Below are 21,652 nucleotides of genomic sequence, written 5' to 3'. Positions count from 1 at the left end.
TATGTCCCCTCCGGCCCACTCCCAGCTCTCCACTGAGGCTGCCACTCTCCGCATCCTCGTCCTCCGGCGTTCCCTTTGTTTAACCCTAGGAGCCCTTTGAGGCCTTCTCCTTGAGCTGGCACTTAAAATCCTCAAGGGACTACATTTTTCGAAGAAAAAATTCAGTTGGTTTAAAAGGCCCTTGAGATTTATCCCTCTACAACTTCATACAGCCTTGTCTGCCTTCCTGGCCCTTTGTTTTTGCTTATCCCATTACCTTCTTTTAAGGCTCCTGCTCTTCAATACCAACTGTCACCTCTTCTGGGAAGCCTTCCGGGGAGTCCAGTTTCTTTCCTTTCCAAGCACCCTTTACTTAACACGTCCTTTATCCCACTGCATCATTGCTGATTTGCTTGTGTCTTTCCCACCAGACTCTGATGTCTGTGAAGTAGAGACCTATGTGATTTTATATTAGGAGTGCATTGTTGTTGTTTAGTTTCTAAGTGGCACTGAACTCTTTGAGGCCCTATGTACTATAGCCCAAGAATACTAGAGTGGGTTGTCATTTTCTTCTCCAGGGGATCTTCCTGACCCAGGGATGGAACCCACATCTCCTGCATCGGCAGGTGGGTTCTTTACCACTGAGCCACCCAGGAAGCCCCATGAGGGCCTTAGCAGCCTCCAAAGAATGCAACTTTTATAGTTAAAATTCACACTAATTTAGTAAGGCAGAGCTATTCTCAATTCATTGTTGAGAATGAGTTCAGAAAAGTTGCATTATTAATAAACCAGGACTAAAACATGGGTCTTCTGACTCATAGTCTGCTCTGTCATTCTGCCTTCAGAGTTCCAGACCTCCTCTCCTCTCCATGGTCATGTTCTGTATGAAGTGTTGGTTATGTGTGGTGGGGTTGCAGTTTTGATTCATGTTAGAACTTTTCTGGGCCAAGAAAATGTCTATCCATACAGTAACTATTACAAATCTAGTAAGAATTAGAACTTAAAACAGAATTTAAAAAAAGATATATTAATTATTTTAACAATAGCATAAACCCACTGCATAGTAAACATAAGTTACATATTTCTTATGGGAAAAACTATTATCTAAAACAAACATATTAGTTTTTTCAATATCTAAAAAGTTGTCTAAGGAGACTTTACAAATAGCCGAGGAAAGAAGAGAAGTGAAAGGCAAAGGAAAAAGGGAAAGATATATCCAATTGAATACAGAGTTCCAGAGAATACCAAGGAGAGATAAGAAAGTCTTCTTAAGTGAGCAATGCAAAGAAATAGAGGAAAACAATAGGATGGGAAAGACTAGAGATCTCTTCAAGAAAAATAGAGATACCAAGGGAACATCTTATGCAAAGATGGGCTCAGTAAAGGATAGAAATGGTATGGACCTAACTGAAGCAAAAGATATTAAGAAGAGGTGGCAAGAATACACAGAAGGACTATACAAAAAAGATCTTCATGACCCAGATAATCATGATGGTGTGATCACTCACCTAAAGCCAGACATCCTGGAATGGGAAGTCAAGAGGGCTTTAGGAATCATCACTACAAACAAAGCTAGTGGAGGTGATGGAATTCCAGTTGAGCTATTTGAAACCCTAAAAGATGATGATGTGAAAGCACTGTACTCGCTATGTCAGCAAATTTGGAAAACTCAGCAGTGGCCATAGGACTGAAAAAGGTCAGTTTTCATTCCAATCCCAAAGAAAGGCAAAGCCAAAGAATGCTCAAACTACTGCACAATTGCACTCATCTCACATGCTAGTAAAGTAATGCTCAAAATTCTCCAAGCCAGTCTTCAGCAATATGTGAAACGTGAACTTCCAGATGTTCAAGCTGGTTTTAGAAAAAAAAAGCAAGAGAGTTCCAGAAAAGCATCTATTTCTGTTTTATTGACTATGCCAAAGCCTTTGACTGTGTGGATCACAAAAAACTGGAAAATTCTGAAAGAGATGGGAATACCAGACCACCTGACCTGCCTCTTGAGAAACCTATATGCAAGTCAGAAAGCAACAGTTAGAACTCGACATGGAACAACAGACTGGTTCCAAATAGGAAAAGGAGTACATCAAGGCTGTATATTGTAACCCTGCTTATTTAACTTCTATGCAGAGTACATCATGAGAAATGCTGGGCTGGAAGAAGCACAAGCTGGAATCAAGGTTGCTGGGAGAAATATCAATAACCTCAGATATGCAGATGACACCACCCTTGTGGCAGAAAGTGAAGAGGAACTAAAAAGCCTCTTGATGAAACTGAAAGAGGAGAGTGAAGAAGTTGGCTTAAAGCTCAACATTCAGAAAACTAAGATCATGGCATCTGGTCCCATCACTTCATGGCAAATAGATGGGGAAACAGTGGAAACAGTATCAGACTTTATTTTTTGGGGCTCCAAAATCACTGCAGATGGTGATTGCAGCCATGAAATTAAAAGACACTTACTTCTTGGAAGGAAAGTTATGACCAACCTAGACAGCATATTCAAAAGCAGAGACATTACTTTGCCAACAAAGGTCCATCTAGTCAAGGCTATGGTTTTTCCAGTGGTCATGTATGGATGTGAGAGTTGGACTGTGAAGAAAGCTGAGCGCCGAATAATTGATGCTTTTGAACTGTGGTATTGGAGAAGACTCTTGAGAGTCCCTTGGACTGCAAGGAGATCCAACCAGTCCATCCTAAAGGAGATCAGTCCTGGGTGTTCATTGGAAGGAATGATGCTACAGCTGAAACTCCAGTACTTTGGCCACCTCATGTGAAGAGTTGACTCATTGGAAAAGACCCTGATGCTGGGAGGGTTTGGGGGCAGGAGGAGAAGGTGACTACAGAGGATGAGATGGCTGGATGGTATCACCGACTCGATGGACATGAGTTTGAGTGAACTCCGGGAGTTGGTGATGGACAGGGAGGCCTGGCGTGCTGCGATTCATGGGGTCGAAAAGAGTCGGACATGACTGAGTGACTGAACTGAACTGAAGCAGAATATATTAAGAAGAGGTGGCAAGAATACATAGAACTATCTGTGATCAAAAAAGATCTTCATGACCCGGAGAACTACAATGATGTGTTCACTCACCTAGAGCCAGATATCCTGGAGTGTGAAGTCAGGTGGCTCTTAGGAAGCTTTACTATGAACAAAGCTAGTGGAGGTGATGGGATTCCAGCTGAGCTGTTTCAGATCCTAAAAGATGATGGTGTGGAAGTCCTGCCTCGATATGCCAGCAAATTTGGAAAACTCAGTAGTGGCCACAGGACTGGAAGCGGTCCGTTTTCATTCCAATCCCTAAGAAAGACAATGCCAAAGAATGTTCAAACTACCACACAGTTTTGCTCGTTTCACATTGTTGTTGTTCAGTTGCCAAGTTGTATCCGACTCTTTGCAACTCCATGGACTACAGCATGCCAGGCTTCCCTGTCCTTCACTATCTCCTGGAGTTGCTCAAACTCATGTGTGTTGAGTTGATGATGCCATTCAATCATTTAATCCTCTGTTGCCCCTTCTCCTCCTGCCTTCAGTCTTTCCCAGCTTCAAGGTCTTTTCCAGTGAGTCGGCTTTTCACAAAGGGTGGCCAAAGTGTTGGAGCTTCAGGTTCAGCATCAGTCCTTCCAATGTATATTCAGGATCTATTTCCTTTAGGATTAACTGGTTTGATCTCCTTGTTGTCCAGGGGACTCTCAAGAGTCTTCTTCAGTTCCACAGTTGGAAAGCATCAGCCTTCTTTCTGGTCCACCTCTCCCATCTGTACTTGACTCCTGGAAAAACCATAGCTTTGACTATATGGACCTTTGTTGGCAAAGTGACCTAATTTTTAAGGTCTTAATAATCTGGCTTCAATGATCCAACTGTATTGATTACTTCTCCCCAACATGGATCCTTGTTTAAACAGATGAGTCCCTTTAACATTCTCTTTCAATCTTTTCCTAATGAATCTCACCCACATTGATGTTTTTTCTCCTGTTCCTATTGAATTTACTGTTTGCATCACATATTCAGCATTTTAGTATGTACTCAGGCAGTCTATTGGTGCATGAAAAACTTTACTGATTGAATGAATGAAGTATCTTATTTTATAATTATTTTGAACCAACTATTTTCATTCCATTCATATTGTCAGTTGACTGATCAAACAAGTAAATAAACAAATGCTGATTTGTTTGAGTATGTTTCTGTTACTTTTTCTCTTTTTTGATCTCAGGTATTTTTGGAGTTAATGGAGTCAGAAATACCCCCAGAGTCAGAGAGTTCAGAAAAATTAATATTTTCCTCACCACAAGAAGAAGAGGAAGAAGAAGATGATAGTGAAGAAGAAGAAGAATCCAAAGAAGCAGAGGAAACTGCCACCATTAACCCCCTCTTACCACCTGCTCTCACAGGGGATGTAGAAGGTTTGCAGAAGATTTTTGAGGATCCTGAGAACTCTCACCATGAGCAGGCCATGCAGCTACTCTTGGAGGAAGACATCGTTGGGAGAAATTTGCTGTATGCAGCTTGCATGGCTGGGCAAAGTGATGTGATTAGAGCTTTGGCCAAATATGGTGTGAATCTGAATGAGAAAACCACCAGAGGTATTTTGTCTTTTTTCTCTCATCACTATTACTTATAACTACCTAAAGATTCCATGTATTATCTTTAAATTTGGATAAATTTGATGTCCCTGCTTTAAATTTTGCGTATGTTGTGTGTGTGTGTGTGTGTGTGTGTGTATATATATATATATGAATGTGTGTATATGCATGTTATTATAGTATAGCTTAGTAATTAAGAATACAGACTTTGATATTTATTAACTGGGTGACTTGGGCAAGTTACCTAATCATTTTGTGTCTCTGTTTCATCTACTAAATGAGGATGATTGTATTTTCTTTATAGGGTTTTCCTTGTAGGTTATGAGGCTTAAGTATGATAATATAAAGTTGGTATATAGTAAATGCTCAATAATCTTATTACCTATTTCCTTAGAAGATTTATTCATTTTTATATTCATTATTCAATTAGCTCTTTAAATTAAGTCACTGTTTTTTTCAGATTGGACCTATAAGACATGGTCATTGTAGAAAATGAAACAGTGGTCTTTAGCAAATAGCAAATATACATTTTCTTCATGCTTACATGGAACAGTTAAAAAAACTGATCATGTGTTAGACCATAAAGGAAGTGTCAACAATTATCAAATAAACTATAGCATGCAGTCTGTGGTCTCTGACCACAGTAAAATAAAATTAGAAAATAGTGACAAAAAGATAACTCAAAATCCCTATAATTTTGGAAACAGGAACATACTTTCAATTATGTTGAAATATTATTATACTTTCTGTCTCGGTGACAGAAAATATAATAGAAATTATGAAATATTTAGGTGGCAACAGGATTGCTATGTCAGACCCTGTGAAATAAAACTAAAATTAAAATTCTAATTTAATGCATATATTAGAATAAAAAATATTGAAAATTAGAAAGCAAAGTATTTAACTCAAGGAGTTAGAAAAATAACAACTGAAAATCCAAAGAAACAAGAAGATAAATAATAGAGTAAAATAATGACATTGAAAATAAAGAAACAATAGAAAGGGAATTCCCTGTCAGTCCAGTGGTTTGGAGTCCACCTTCCACTGCCGGGTGCCAGGTTTGATCCCTGGTGGACTGAGATTCCTGATCTGTAAGCTGCACAGTGCAGCCAAAACAAACAAGCAAACAAACAAACACAATAAAGAGAATCAACAAAACCAAAATCTGGTCTAGTGAAAAGTTGAAAAAACATTTGATAATATTGATAATTTTTGATATGTGATATTATAAGAAGGAGAGAGTGTAAATAATATTTGGAATTTTAAAATGAAGCATTCACACAGGAAAAGAATAGATTTAAAAAATAATTAGAAAATATCATAAACAACTTCATGATAATACATTTGAAAACATGGATGAAATGGACAGTTTCTTCAATAAAATATATATTATCAAAATTGAGTCAAGAAAAAAAAAAGAAACTTGATTAGATCTATGATTATTTTAAAAAATTGAATAAGTAATCAGAATCTGCCTGATTCTCCCACCCTTTCCAATTCCTAACTCAAATGTTTTAAAAGATATGGTTTACTACCCTTATAAGGAAGAAATAATCTCTAGCTTATACAGAGTTTCCATAGAATATAAAGAGAGTTGGACAACTGCTTATTTTATGAGATAACTTTTATAGCAAAACTAGTTAAGGACAAGCATTAGAAAGGAAAATTATAGGCCAATCATTTAATAACACAGATGCAAGCATCTTAAAATATTAACAAATTGAATCTAATGTGTGTTGAAGCATTTATTGGACTAGCTTGGGTTTATCCCATTTATGCAAGAATTTGCTTTTTTAAAAAAGAATTATCTATCAATTTTGGCTGCACTGGGTCTTTGTTGCTGCTTGAGTGCTTGTGGAGAGCGGGGGCTCTTCTCTCGCTGTGGTGTATGGGCTTCTGAATGCAGCGGTTCTCTTGTTTTGGAGCACAGGCTCTAGGTGTTCTGGCTTCAGTAGTTGTGGCTCCTGGGCTCTAGAGCGCAGGCTCAGAAGTTGTGGTGCATGGGCTTAGTTGCTCCGCAGCATGTGGGATCTTCCTGGAGTAGGGATCAAACCTGTGTCCCCTGCATTGGCAGGCAGATTCTCAACCACTGGGCCACCAGGGAAACCTCAAGCATGGCTTTAACATTAGAAAAACTGCTAGTATAATTCACTACACTAAAAGATTATATAAACAAAACCACCTGATCATCTCAATAGATGTAGAAAAGTCTTTTGGAAGAAAATGTAGCATTCATTCATGATGAAAGCTTTTGGGTAAATAGGAACAGAAGAAGCCTTTCTTAAGGCTATGGAAAACTTATAGCAAAATTTATCTAATATCGAATTTTAAACTATTTAACTTGGGCAAGTTATATAACCTTTCCATGCTACAGTTTCTTCATCCATAAAAATGGGACTAATAGTAATATCTAATATTACATCCATAAAAATGGGACTAATAGTAATATCTAAAAATCGTACTACATAAAAGAAAATGAGAGCCCTAAATCAAATATCTGATAGTGTACCTCCAGCACTCCAGGGAGAGGGTGCTCTGACTAACTGATATGGGTATTGCCATCCTCTTGTTAGATATTTTCCAGTGTGTGAAGATAGGTGTAGTCTTTTGATTTTGATGATGTACTCTAAGATAATCCATATCTTCATTCTGATTTCATGCTTACCATGAAATCTTCTCAGTTAGCAGAAGTTGAAGGTGCATCCTGCTTTTTTTCTTGCTGCTTATAGTAAAATGCCAGAGGAGACAGAGAAATTGAGAGAAGAATTGCTAAATTAAAAGGAACCAGGACTTAGATGATATATGATGTTCTGGGAAATTGTAAGCCTGTTTGCCATTTCAATGAAGATGATTTTGTAATGAAATATTTGCATGAACTGGCTAACCTAATTGTACCAGTCAACTTGGTGATTATTACTTCAGTTCAGTTCAGTTCACTCACTTAGTCATGTCCGACTCTTTGCAACCCCATGGACCGCAGCAGGCCAGGCCTCCCTGTCCATCACCAACTCCCAGAGTTTACCCAGACTCATGTCCATTGAGTCTGTGATGCCATCCAACCATCTCATCCTCTCTTGTCCCCTTGTCCTCCTGCCTTCAGTCTTTTCCAGCATCAGAGTCTTTTCAAATGAGTCAGCTCTTCACATCAGGTGGCCAAAGTACTGGAGTTTCAGCTTCAACATCAGTCCTTCCAATGAATATTCAGGACTGATTTCCTTTAGGATGGACTGGTTGGATCTCCTTGCAGTCCGAGGGACTCTCAAGAGTCTTCTCCAACACCACAGTTCAAAAGCATCAATTCTTCGGCACTCAGCTTTCTTTATAGTCCAACTCTCACATCCATACATGACTACTGGAAAAACTATAGCCTTGACTAGACGAATCTTTGTGGGCAAAGTAATGTGTCTGCTTTCTAATATGCTATCTAGGTTGGTCATAACTTTACTTCCAAGGAGTAAGCGATTTTAATTTCATGGCTGCAGTCACCATCTGCAGTGATTTTGGAGCCCCCCAAAGTAAAGTCTGACACTGTTTCCACTGTTTCCCCATCTATTTCCCATGAACTGGTGGGACCAGATGCCATGATCTTCGTTTTCTGAATGTTGAGCTTTAAGCCAACTTTTTCACTCTCCACTTTCACTTTCATCAAGAGGCTTTTGAGTTCTCTTCACTTTCTGCTATAGGGGTGGTGTCACCTGCCTATCTGAGGTTATTGATAATTCTCCCGGCAATCTTGATTCCAGCTTGTGCTTCTTCCGCCCAGTGTAAATAATGAATTACATTACAGTTTATCAGTAAATTTCTTGTTTAGTTGGTATTGATTCAGCTCTCATGAGCTTGTTTACATGGGAGAACAGATCAGTGCAAAGATTTTTTTTTTGTCAAAACATTTGAGTTCTACTCTCAGGAAATTTCAATTATATAGTACAGTTATTAACTATAGTCATTGTGTTATATATTAGGTCCTGGGATATTTTCCTCTTCTAACTGAAGTTTTTACTTTTTTTCCAATCTCTCCCTATTTCCCCTACTCTTCAAGCCCCTGGTACCACTTTTCTACTCTGTTTCTATGGGTTTAATTTTTTATTTTATATTTCCCCACATAAGTGATACCATGAGGTATTTGGCTTTTCCTCTCTGACTTATTTCACTTTGCATAATGCCCTTCAGGTTCATTCATGTTGTTACAAATGATAGAATTTTCTTTTTTTAAGAATCTGTGAACACTATTGATTTTTGCAACATAAAGAAGCCATTGGCCTAAAATTAAGGGACTTTTGGGTGAAGAACTGTGGTAGATATCTCTTTAAGAAGATATATGCCATTTATTTGTGGATGATTCTCAGAGATAACATTTGTATTCAGGATTTCCTTTCCTTTTAAATATTGGAGAATTGGACAATTTTGATTCAAAGGAAGGATGAAACAGTTCTTACAATTTCATCTCTTTGATCTGAAGGAAGAAGGGTGAAACAGTTCTTACAGTTTTAGCTCTTTGATCCAAAAGGAGGAGGATGAAGCTCTCTGTACTACTGACTTCTGGACTGTTGGGAAGTGCCTTGTTTTCTGTTTGAGCCAAGGACGTTTGTGTGCAGTTTGTAGGTTACTCATGGAACCACCTTTGGTTCTGGTAAGGCTTTAGTTTCTCAACCTGGCCACACTCAAACAAGCATGATTGAAACTGAATACTGTTTTAAACTCTGCCTTTCCCTACAATCAGTAAATATTTGTTAAAGTGAAGGAATAGCCAGGTCTTGAGCTGGGAGCTGGGGATAGAAAGATGAATGAATTCAGCAACCAGTTAGCAGAAAACAGATGTGTAAATAGATGATATATGATGAGACAAGGTACAGTGATAGCTCAGAGGAGAGGTCAGTCAGATTTACCTGAAAGTGTTGGACATGGTCAAGGAATGCTTTATAGAAGAGGCAATATGTTGAGCTTTTTTTTGGCTGCACCACGTAGCACTTGGGATCTTAATTCCCTTACCACGGATTGAACCTGTGTCCCCTGCAGTGGAAGTGTGGAGTCTTAACCACTGGACCACCAAGGAAGTCTAATATATAGAATCTTGAATAATGACCAAGAGTTTATCAGACAAAGGAAGTTGAAGGATAAGGCGTGGCAGGTGGCAGTAGCTGCAGTATCAGATAGTAACTGCAATAGCAGATTTTAGTGTTAAAATATTTTTGCTATCCTGGTGTACTTACCCAGTATTTTAGGTGATGAAATACTGGCCTTTTTATAGGTATAATAGTTTTATTTGGTATTTTAAACATATGAAATTAGAGTCATTTTTGGATGAGAAAAATTGCAATGATTTAATTGCTCAGTGTATATAAAAAGACAAACTGAAGATTACAAATGTAGATGGTCCATATTGTGGTATTGCAAATTCTATTGTAAGAATAATTCTTGAGTTCACAAGCCTCCAAAACCAGTAGAATGTGAATCTCACAGATTTGAAATTGATAAGGAAACTAAAATGGACTCTCTCTCTTTTTATTTGGAAACTAAAAAAGACAAATATGAGCCATCAGTGTTTTCTTTGGAGAAAATGATTACAGCCTACTCTCAATAGAAAGATTGCAATTCTATTTAAAAAGCAAAAAACTGTTCAGACATATCTCTGTCTTTTAAAATTAGAAATGAGATAATTTGAAGGAAAGTGTTTGGTGTTGGTTTATAACTACTTTAAACTAATGTTGAGTGAGAAAAACTTTAATAGCTGAAAAAATTTGCATAGAAATGTCCTGTTGAAACCATTGACCCACTTAAAAAATAAAATAATGTTTTATTTGTGATTTTCATGATTATAGTTTTTCATTTTTAATAGTATTTGCTTTTTAATCTTTAGTTTTTATTAGTTTTATCTGACAGTTTATATTGCTAATAGAATGACAGTATATACTTAAAATTTGTTTGATAGTTATGCTTTTATCTGATATTTTATGTATATATATTTTTGTATTTAAAATGTATAAGTCTTGGACTTCCTTGGTAGCTCAGTGGATAAGAATTCGCCTTGCAATGCAGGGGACATGGTTCGATTCCTGGTCTGGGAAGGTTCCACATGCCAAGAAGTAGCTAAGCCTGTGGGTCACAACTACTGAGCCTGAACTCTAGAGCCTACAAGCCGCAACTACCGAAACCTGTGCACCTAAAGCCTGTGCTCTGCAATAAAGAAAAGCCCCTGCAATGAGAAGCCTGCACATAGCAAGAGTACTCCCTGCTAACTACAACTAGAGAAAGCTCATGCAAAGACCCAAGGCAGCCAAGAATAAAAATAAATTAATTTAAAAAAGTGAACAAAAAAATAAAATGGGTATTAGTTTCACTAATTTAAAAAATTAATTCTGAACTCAATTTACAAATACTGGTATTAATGCTAAATAAATATAAAATTTATACTTAAAAAAATTTCTCAGACAGAAAAAACCAGCATATGCAAAATTATAGAGGCATGAAACTATGATTTGGAGAATTCAGAGTCTGGTACTGCTGGTGGTAGGCTGCTGCTGCTGCTAAGTTGCTTCAGTTGTGTCCGACTCTTTGTGACCCCATGGACCACAGCCCACCAGGCTCCTCCATCCATGGGATTTTCCAGGCAAGAGTACTGGGGTGGGGTGCCAGCAGGTTGTGAAAAATATTTTAGGTAAGTGAATATTTTGCTCCATGGCCTATTACTTGTTTGTGACTATCATCATCTCAATTTTTGGATTTTGACCTTATCAATGACCTTCCTCAATTTAAACAACCTTGAGAAAAGTTCTTATCCTCTCTGTGCTTTTTTTTTAATCTATAAATGAGAACAATACTACTTTGTACATCATAGGACTGCAGAGAGGATTAAATGAATTGATAATTGTGGAGCACACAGAACAGTGCCTGTATAGAGGAGAAGATTGCTTTTCCTCTTGTCTGATCTTTTGCCTTATTGTGAACTGCATGCTCAGTTGACTCTATTTAGTAACCAGTAGTGCAGCAGTCTTCCATGTTGGAGAAGGCAATGGCAACCCACTTTAGTACTCATGCCTGGAAAATCCCATGGGTGGAGGAGCCTGGTATGCTGCAGTCCATGGAGTCTCGAAGAGTCGGACACGACTGAGCGACTTCACTTTCACTTTTCACTTTCATGCATTGGAGAAGGAAATGGCAACCCACTCCAGTGTTCTTGCCTGGAGAAGCCCAGGGATGGGGGAGTCTGGTGGGCTGCCGTCTCTGGGGTCTCACAGAGTCGGACACTACTGTAGTGACTTAGCAGCAGCAGCAGCAGCAGTCTTCCATGTAGAGATTATTTTTCTCTTGGAACCAATTCTGATTTTTTGGTATTCCATTTATGGTCCCTTTCTTCCTGCTGAGATTTCTAACATGTAACCTTCTATGCCTTGCTTCTGGGTTCAATTATTCATTGCCAGTATCATGGGAGAACTTTAGGAAAATCCCCCCTCTTGTCTGGATGCTTTTGAAATCATCTTATTTAAATGTTCTTCTTCTGGGAAGGCTATGGAATTAATGTAGTACAAAGATCCGTGTGTTTCCTTCTAGAAAACACACCATCTCCCACAAGGGGGAACAAAACCACGTATGAAGATTTCAAATTCTTTGGCAAAAGCCTCTCTCTGTTTAGAAATCATGTTTTCTTATTTTTAAACTATATTAAAAAATAGGAAAAATTTTAGATGTTACCTCTGGCCTTTTTTTGTGTGTGTGCTATTGGCCTAAAACATTATATTTAATAGTAACTTCAGCCCTGAGAAAAGCAATGTAAGGACCGAGAATATTTCATTTGAAATGGCCTCCTGCTCATGCTATCGTGGTGTCTTTTCCATAAATAGTGTCCCCTTTCCCAACAAATCAGGGGCCATGGGCCATTTGGCTGAAGAAATACATCTTCGGGAAGGTGATATCTGGGTATTTCTTGGCTCCCAGTTTTGTGGGGTAGTTGCCTCAGTAAATCTAAGAAATAACTTTATAATTTGATAGCTCACAATTTCAGTTTTAATTCAAATGATTAATTTCCAAATCAAAGGCATGCTACTGCTAAGTCGCTTTAGTCGTGTCCGACTCTGTGCGACCCCATAGGTGGCAGCCCACCAGGCTCCCCCATCCCTGGGATTCTCCAGGCAAGGACACAGGAGTGGGTTGCCATTTCCTTCTGCATGAAAGTGAAAAGTGAAAGTGCAGTCGCTCAGTCGTGCCCGACTCTTAGCGACCCCATGGACTGCAGCCTACCAGGCTCCTCCGTCCATGGGATTTTCCAGACAAGAGTACTGGAGTGGGGTGCCATTGCCTTCTCCGAATCAAAGGCATACACAGCTGTAATTTGTATGGTTGTGTTAACAATAATGGAGTAATTAGAGGTTGATGAAAATTTCTTAGACTAAAGTCATAAATCTAATTGTGTTCCAGTAGATGACTGTTAGGGAGATTGCTGTCTTCCGCATAAGATGTTGAAGAGCTCAGATTGCCTGTGTTGATTCCTTGTGTCCATCATTTACTGGCCTTGGGCAAGTTTAACTTCTTGGACCTCTGTTTCCTTATCTGTAAAATGAAGATTATAATATTTGTGACCTCATAGGGTTTTTTTTTACCAACTAAATGAACTTATTGTATGTAAAGCACTTAGGATAATACCTGTGAAAGTCACTCAGTCGTGTCTGACTCTTTGTGACCCCATGGACTGTAGCCTGCCAGCCTCCTCTGTCCATGGGAATCTCCAGTCAAGAATACTGGAATGGGTTGCCATTGCCTTCTCCAGGGGATCTTCCTGATCAAGGTATCAAACCCAGGTCTCCTGCATTGCAGGCAGATTCCCTACCATTTGAGCCACCAGGGAAGACAGGATAATACTTGGCCTGTAGTAATTGTTCAACACCTGATTACCATTATTATCTTCTACTCTGTAGAAGAGCCTGAAACAATGTAGGCTTTTTGACCTGACCATCCTCATTGTATTTGTTAGGTTACACACTCTTACACTGTGCTGCAGCCTGGGGTCGATTGGAAACTTTGAAAGCACTGGTGGAACTGGATGTTGATATAGAAGCTCTGAACCTCCGGAAGGAGAGAGCTCGAGATGTTGCTGCTCGATATTCTCAGACTGAGTGTGTTGAGTTCCTGGATTGGGCAGGTAAGGAAGCTTACAAGGTAGTAGTAGCAAACTGCTTCACTGCTGGGTTTCCCTCCTGTAAGTACAGAGTTACAGGCTATGTCATTAACAAAGCAAAGAGGTGAGTAACATTTTCATCTAATTAAATGAAGTGAATTAAATGAAAGTTAATTAAATGAAAATTAAATGAAGTGAATTAAATATTCACTTTATTAGGATTTTTATTTGTAGACATAACCATAGTCACCGTTGGTGATAATATATCAAATCTGCCTTTTTTTTTTTTGTTATTGGCCTAAAACATTGTATTTAGTAGAAACTATATTCAAAGCTGGTTGATTTACCACCTTCTAACAATTTCTCCAATAATCTTCTATAATAATGTATATATAATATACATACATGGTTCAAGGCCATTTTCTGAGAGACCTCAGCAGAGTGGACCATTCCTTCTATGTTTAAAAGAACGGCATACTTGAGGAATATGTTTGATTCCCCAAGTAGAAACAGTTGTAATAATTTAAAATGGTTTGCTGTGCAAAATTAATCCATGGTATTAGAAGTCTGAATAGCAGGTTTCATTATGGCATGAGGGAGGGTACTTCTGGGGCATAATACTCTTTTTTCTTAATTTGGTGACTGTTAACATGGTGTGCTCATTTGTGAAAATTCATTGAGCTGTACCCTTGTAAATTTTGCACTTTTCTGTATGTGTTTTGTGCTTTAATCAAAGGTCAAAAAACTATGTACTATTTTGAGTTTTACTGTTTTTCTTACAATATTTCCTTAACCTGTAGAATAGAGCTTAGAGATTTCAGGAAGATACACCTGTGTAATTATGTATGTGACAAACATTGGTTATAAAACTAGGACCAACAACGTTCATGGCATTCATTTTATGTAGTTCTCTGCATTTGTGTTTCTAGGATTACAAGCATGACATTGTTGTGGTACATAGATTGTTCCTGCTCTCTGGACATTTGTTATATGTGGGGTGATAAACTATTGACGCATCCTACAGTTAAATAACAATATCAGAAAGACTATAATTAAGAGTTAAAATTGGCAGAGCAGATGGGTCATGCTATGGGGTGGTCAGAGAACATGAAGGCAGAGTATGGTGGAGTTGAGATGGGCCTTGAAGAAATGGTGGGATTTGTATACACAGACTGGGGAGAAAGGTATGAGCAAAACCTTATGACTGAAAGTGACGTGTTGGGGCAACAGTGATGAGCTTGCCTTACTGGAAGAGCAAGTCAATATAATTTACACAAGCAGGCTACAGCACAGGCAGGTTACTAAAAGAGAAGTAAGTACATGGGCTCTTGAATCAAATTGCTTGAGTTGAAATACTGGTATCTCTACTTGAAACCTATGTGACCTTGTGCAAGATACTTAAATGCTTTATACTTCAGTCTTAATTTCCAGAAAAGGGGGCCCATAATAGTCCTTATCTCTTGGGCGAGTTGTGAGAATGAGATGAGATGCTATAAACCATGTCTTAGCACAGTGCCTGTTGGGTGATCACACTTTAAGTATGATGCTGCTATTATTCCAGTCAGATTATACCTCCAAATGTCAGGGTAAGGTACATTTCATTTTTGTAGCCACTGGGAGCCATTGGAAGATTTTATGTAGAAGAGGAAGAGGATTAAAGTGATATTTAGGAAGAATCATATGGCAGCCTTAAGGAGTTGTTTATCAGTAACATAAAAAGGGAACTGGGAGGATTAATAGAAGTAAGGAAATTGAGGGAAGATAACATATTTGGGAAGAAAAAGATGAGTTATACTTTGTAGATTATTTGGTATATAATTGTCCACTTGCATTAAATATTTTTGAGGGGTAACTACCTTCAGTTTTATGATCAGATGCATAAGCAAAAAGAAAATAACAAAAAATTTAATTGATCTCCTCATGAATAACTAGTTCTAGGTGAAATTCACATTCATGCATGCTAAGTTGCTTCACTTGTCTCCAACTCTTTGCCACCCTGTGGACTGTAACTGCCAGGCTCCTCTGTCATTGTGATTCTCCAGGCAAGAATACTGGAGTGGGTTGCCATGACCTCCTCCAGGGGATCTTCCTGACCCAGGGATTGAACCCATGTCTCTTATGTCTTCTGAATTGGCAGGTGGGTTCTTTATTACTAGCACCACCTGCTGCTGCTAAGTCACTTCAGTAGTGTCCGACTCTGTGCGACCCCATAGATGGCAGCCCACCAGGCTCCCCCATCCCTGGGATTCCCCAGGCAAGAACACCGGAGTGGGCTGCCATTTCCTTCTCCAGTGCAAGAAAGCAAAAAGTGGAAGTGAAGTCACTCAGTCGTGTCCGACTCTTAGCGACCCCATAAACTGTAGCCCACCAGGCTCCTCCGTCCATGGGATTTTCCAGGCAAGAGTACTGGAGTGGGGTAACCTGGGAAGCCCCAAATTCACATTATATAATTTTTATTTATTTATTTTAAAAATTAATTTATTTTATTTGGAGGCTAATTACTTTACAATATTGTAGTGGTTTTTGCCATACATTGACATGAATCAGCCATGGGTGTACATATGTTCCCCATCCTGAACCCCCCTCCCACTTTCCTCCCCATCCCATCCCTCAGGGTCATCCTAGTGCTCCGGCCCTGAGCACTCTGTCTCATGCATCAAACCTGGACTGGCAATCTACCAAAATTCACATTATATAATTTAAAATCCAGTTTTGAAGAATGACCCATGGTACTTAAAAAAATACAATCCAGGAACAAATTTTGCTGTAACTTTTCTGAAAGTTGGGGCTTATGAGCGTAGATTTCATTGGTTTTTGTCACTGAGCGGAAGTCCACGGGCCCAACATGCAGTGAGACCAAACAGTACCAAAACGTTGAGTCTGGAGCAGAGAAAGGTTTAATGCAGGGCCATGTAAGTAGATGGGTGGCTCATGCCTTAAAAAACCCGGGAGCTACCTGAAAGCTCTCAGCAAAGCCCTTTTATAGGAAAGGCGAAGGAGGGGCCGTGGTTAGTTGTTGCAGACTTCTTGGTGTCAGATCCTTTGTTCTTGAGGTCAGGTCACAGCTAGGTAAAACTCTATCAAAGCAAATGTTATTCTCTATTCTACAAGAAAGGCCAAAGTCCAGATCCTCAACTTTTGCCCTCCAAAGTCCAGGCCCTGGCTAAGAGGAGGGGTCACTGCCCAGTCTGGGTCCTCCTGCCAGTGCTCAGGTCCAGCTGAGGAGTCAGATCTCAGCGGGTGGCACCCTCAGGGCCAGGTCCCCAGATCCCACCCAGCTGTCATCACTGTGGGAGCTAGGTGCCTAGGACCAACTGGCCCTCAGTCTGCCCAAATGGGGGCCAGGTCCCATGGACTATGACCTGTGGAGACCACCACCCTTAGGTTGGAGAAATAGGGATGAGTCAGCAGCTGCTTCAAGGCCTGAGCCTGGCCAGTGGGTGCTGTGGGGAGGGCTCTGGAGCTCTGCAGGATGCACCCCTCAGCCTGTACCTGGACTCCCCAGCTCACCAGCTTGAGGTTGGAGGGCCTGGAGGGCCCTGAGGAGGAGGCTGCAGTCTACCTCACATAGCACACTGTGCCCTGAGGACCACTGTGTGCCCTTTCTGCCCAAATTCAGTTTCCTTCTCACTAATGTCCATCTGTTTAGTTTGGGTCCTTACCTGATGCTGGGAAGGATTGAGGGCAGGAGGAGAAGGGGACGACAGAGGATAAGATGGTTGGATGGCATCACTGACACAATGGACATGGGTTTGGGTGGACTCCAGGAGTTGGTGATGGACAGGAAGGCCTGACATGCTGCGGTTCATGGGGTCTCAAAGAGTCGGACACAACTGAGCAACTGAACTGAACTGAACTTACAGTCTTGGAGGAATTAGACCTACCATTTCCTAGTAATGAAGATAAAAGACTATAATTCTATAAACTAGTGTTCTGTTTCCAGATCAGTGTTGAAATTGTAAGGATTCATGGTAATGTAGCTGTGGAGTGTCAAAAATGCTAACTACTCAACATAAAGTTAAACATTTGTTTAATTAAGACTTAAGAAGAATATAAACCACTTCCATTTCTTGCTCTAATGATCAGAGTAGGAGTCACCTGGAGAGGTTTACAGGGTTGAGGACTCCCTACCCCAGAGACTCCTCCATGCTAGTGAAAATTTGACTTTTAGAGATCAATTTCTTTGGGTTTTCAAGGTTTATAGACTTTTTAATTGTTCAAGGGTTCTATATTAAAAGAAATACATATATATACATATATATGTATATATATATGTACACACACACACATATATATAGAATTAGTTGATCAGAACTCTGGAGGTATGGAACAAATATTCATGGAAATATGGGAGTAACGTTGTGTTAAGAGTGAAAGTAAGGAGCAGATTCTGAAAAGTGGAACTATAAGTAAACTTTTAATAATCCACAATAATGCAAGGCAGAACTTAGTCCTTTGTTATTTGTTAAGACTATAGCATTATCTGTTACTTACAAAGGATTTTTTTAAAGTTTTTTTTTCCTTTTATTGATGGGAGGTATATTATAAATCTGTCATGTTTTTCTGGGATTCTTTTATAGGTTGTTAAGAAAATCTGTCGGTCTCAGTCTCTCAGTTTTTTTTTTTGAAAAATATAGAAACCATATTTTAAGAAATGAGGTGACTTATCAACAAAAGTGAAATATTTTAAAAACTGATGTGTCTTATCAATAGAAGTTTGAAGTTAAAAAAAAAGTATTGATACTTAATTCTTCATTTATTATACTGAAAAGGGGAACATTTATACTTAGAAATTAATCTGTTCCTTATTATTTCCATACTATTTTAACAATTTGAGATGGGAAATTAAACATCTCCATGTGGCCATAAAATTTGCTCAGGAAACTAAGAGAAATCACAAAAATTGCTTAAATCAGAGATTTATTGAAACACTAAATCAAGATTCTATTCTACAGTGTGCTTAATGATTAGCAATCTAACACATTAAAAAGAACAGAACACTTAAACATGAAGCGGTGGTTGTATATGGTCTTTCCCCCAGTACTTTTTAGTAAGCATGGATGCTATTTTAGCTGAATAGAAATAACTTTTCAGTACAGACTTCATTGGAAAGTTTCAGTAAAGAGTTTAGCCAAAAAATTACAAAGCATCTCAAAGAATCACTTTTGTCCTTCCATGATTTTCCTCAATAGATTTCTTGTGTAGTTTCCACAGTGGACTGAGTTATATTTGCGTATGGATGTGTCTAATATACTCTGCCTCCTTCTCCTCCTTCAGTCGTCTTTCTTTTTAGTTTTCGGTGCTTGGCTTTCTTAGCCTGAGGGTGATGGGACATCTGATTTAGGTACTTGGTCATCATTGATGTTGTGGCCACCAGTCTGCAGAGTATTTGGTCAATGTCATAGACAGACTGGGTTTCTAGATCCTTACCAGGTGTATCCAAGGAGACTTGTTTCTTTAGCTAAAAGAAGAAAAACAAATGATATTACAAAATTTTTTCATTACTGTAGTTCAAATTAAATTTGTTTTCTGGATATATATGCTTAAGCTCCAAATATCACACTTTACTTATTTATACAAGGAAAAAATTGTTATAGAAGAGAGGTAAAAATGCAGAAAAAATGCTCGTTTTTATATGCCCTTGTGTAAGGTTGTAGTGATCATGATCACCATTCAGCAAACATTTAATAAGTACTTTCTATGATTATTAGAGCATTCTGCTGGGAGAAATTATTTGAATATTAGTAGTACATTATTTTCCTTTACTAAATCACCTTAAGGTGTAATGTGATAAAATCATAGACATTTTATAAATATATAGTTGTTGCCTCAAAATATAGTAACACTGGCAAAGTGGGGAATCAGTTTGAGTGTTATTTTCCAGAAAGTTATCCTAAAATTAGAAATTAGTTTACAGTACATTAAAAAATACACACACCAACTTTAGTATACTTAGTTTTCTTAGATAGACCAGGAAGGGATCTAACAAGATCTCTTGTTCTACATCCTTCATTTTATTGATCAGACAGCAGAGAAAGATACAGTGATTTACCTAAGAGCCCAGACAGATAACTGCATTTCCTATACATTCTACTCATTGTAGCTCATTACTTTCTTGATGTGTTTTGTAACTTTAAACTATCTAAAATAATAGGTTATTTTAAAGACCTTCTAATTCAGTACACCTTTGTTGAACACCTGATATGTGCAAGAAAGTATGATAGATGCTGGGGTGAATGGCGGGAGTGGGGAAAGTTATGAAGAAGAAGACACAGTTCTTTCTCCAGAGAAGATGATAATCTTATCTTTTAAACGCTTTGATATTCTATAACTATTACTATTAGCATCACCTTTTTTTTGTGTTTCTTCCACTTCATCCACAGGTAATGTGCAGACAAAACAGAGAGGATTAAAAAGAGAGCTTGTATTAAAATATAAATAAGATTTAAACAACCGTGAAATATATCCATATTAGCAAAATTGCAGCATAGTTTGTCCAGAGGGTAAGGTAGACAGTGAGATGGAGCTGTCTTAACTTTCAAATAATGCATTTCTTCTGGAAAAATCTCCCATCCAACCTTTGTCCAGGTAGTACCATCACAAATGCAGAAACTCTCCCTGAAAAAGCAGATAAACAACAGAGTAAAAATCAGGGATAGTCCTTGAGTAGACATCTTTCTTTCTCAAATGGAAAAAAAATTACAGCCAAAAATTTTTTTAGAGACAGAGCAGAAATGCCCTGGTACTCCAGTCAAGGCGCTCAGGATAACTAGGCAGCAAAATATACACTGATGATCATTGTAACATCATCAGCCATGGTGACTCAGGGATAAATTCAGTGATGTCATAAAGAACCACACTGGGACTAAAAGATGTTGGTTAACCAATCACTTTGGGTTTCTTAGGGATACTTTTTTCTTGCCTTTTTTTTTTTTTGCCAGAATGGTTTAAGCTTCTTCAGTTTTCTGAAAAAAATGAAGACTTGCTAATATTTTGATAGCCAATAAATTTAAATCATCATTATATTAACAGAATTTCATGGAAACCATTTACCTGTATCCTTTCCAACCCTTTTGAAGTATGGTACTTTAGCATCTACTTAAAAGCGTGTGTGTATGTGTGTGCAGTCAGTTGTGTCCGACTCTTTGCAATGCTATGGAGTGTAGCCTGCCAGACTCCTCTGTCCGTAGAATTTTCCAGGCAAGAATAATGGAGTGGATTGCCATTTCCTACTCCAGGGGAGCTTCCCAATCCAGGGATCAAACCTGTGGCTCTAGAGTCTCCTTCCCCACTCATTGGCAGGCAGATTCTTCACCACTGCACCAAGTAGCTACAGTCATATATCATGGTAATATCATTATCATGGTAACATCATACAACCTAGCTTCTGCTTCTGTTTTTTATTATATTCAGGAATGTCCTTCTCTTCATTTAGTCAAGGAAATACTGAGTGACTCCCCCTTTTGACATATCTTTTTGGTGACAATGTTGTAACTACCAGGTAGTGGGTGAGGGGTGGGGAATTTGGCATGATTGTATGAAAAAGAGATGGTGGATTAGTGTGGTGTGTGATAAGGTGCGACGGACTGCTTTTAAAGAACTTAAAGTCTAGCAGTAGAAGCAGAAAACAGAAAAATAAAAAATTACAGGACAGATTATCAGTTCAGTTCAGTCACTCTTTGTGACCCCATGAATTGCAGCACACCAGGCCTCCCTGTCCATAACCAACTCCCAGAGTTTACTCAAATTCATGTCCATTGAGTCAGTGATGCCATCCAACCATCTCATCCTCTGTCGTCCCCCTTCTCCTCCTGCCCCCAATCCTTCCTAGCATCAGGGTCTTTTCCAATGAGTCAACTCTTGGCACAGATTATCAGTTCAGTTCAGTTCAGTCGCTCAGTCGTCTCTGACTCTTTGCCACCCCATGAATTGCAGCACGCCAGGCCTCCCTGTCCATCACCAACTCCCGGAGTTCACTCAGACTCA

At 38.8% G+C, this 21,652-nt stretch overlaps 2 protein-coding genes across 3 annotated transcripts in view; one reads left to right on the top strand and one right to left on the bottom strand.

The window, feature by feature from the left end:
- Nucleotides 1-21,652, top strand: part of ANKRD45 (ankyrin repeat domain 45) — a 51,249-nt gene that overhangs the window by 363 nt on the left and 29,234 nt on the right. For both annotated transcript variants that reach the window (XM_010850067.1, XM_010850066.1), the window contains exons 2-3: nucleotides 4,188-4,557; nucleotides 13,523-13,690. In XM_010850067.1, coding sequence (XP_010848369.1) covers nucleotides 4,203-4,557; nucleotides 13,523-13,690 — 523 coding nt within the window. In that variant the 5' untranslated portion in view covers nucleotides 4,188-4,202. The remainder of the gene's footprint in view (nucleotides 1-4,187; nucleotides 4,558-13,522; nucleotides 13,691-21,652) is intronic.
- LOC104995982 lies at nucleotides 18,570-20,463 on the bottom strand. Its single transcript, XM_010850065.1, has 2 exons — nucleotides 20,017-20,463; nucleotides 18,570-19,127 (listed from the first exon to the last, which is right to left on the bottom strand). Exons 1-2 carry the CDS (start codon nucleotides 20,338-20,340, stop codon nucleotides 18,912-18,914), a joined length of 540 nt encoding a protein of 179 aa, XP_010848367.1. The 5' UTR covers nucleotides 20,341-20,463; the 3' UTR covers nucleotides 18,570-18,911.

The sequence above is a fragment of the Bison bison genome, unplaced genomic scaffold, assembly GCF_000754665.1.
Source record: "Bison bison bison isolate TAMUID 2011002044 unplaced genomic scaffold, Bison_UMD1.0 scf7180017864289, whole genome shotgun sequence".
NCBI classification, from domain to species: Eukaryota; Metazoa; Chordata; class Mammalia; order Artiodactyla; family Bovidae; genus Bison; species Bison bison.
This window is presented reverse-complemented; position numbering and strand designations above follow the sequence as displayed.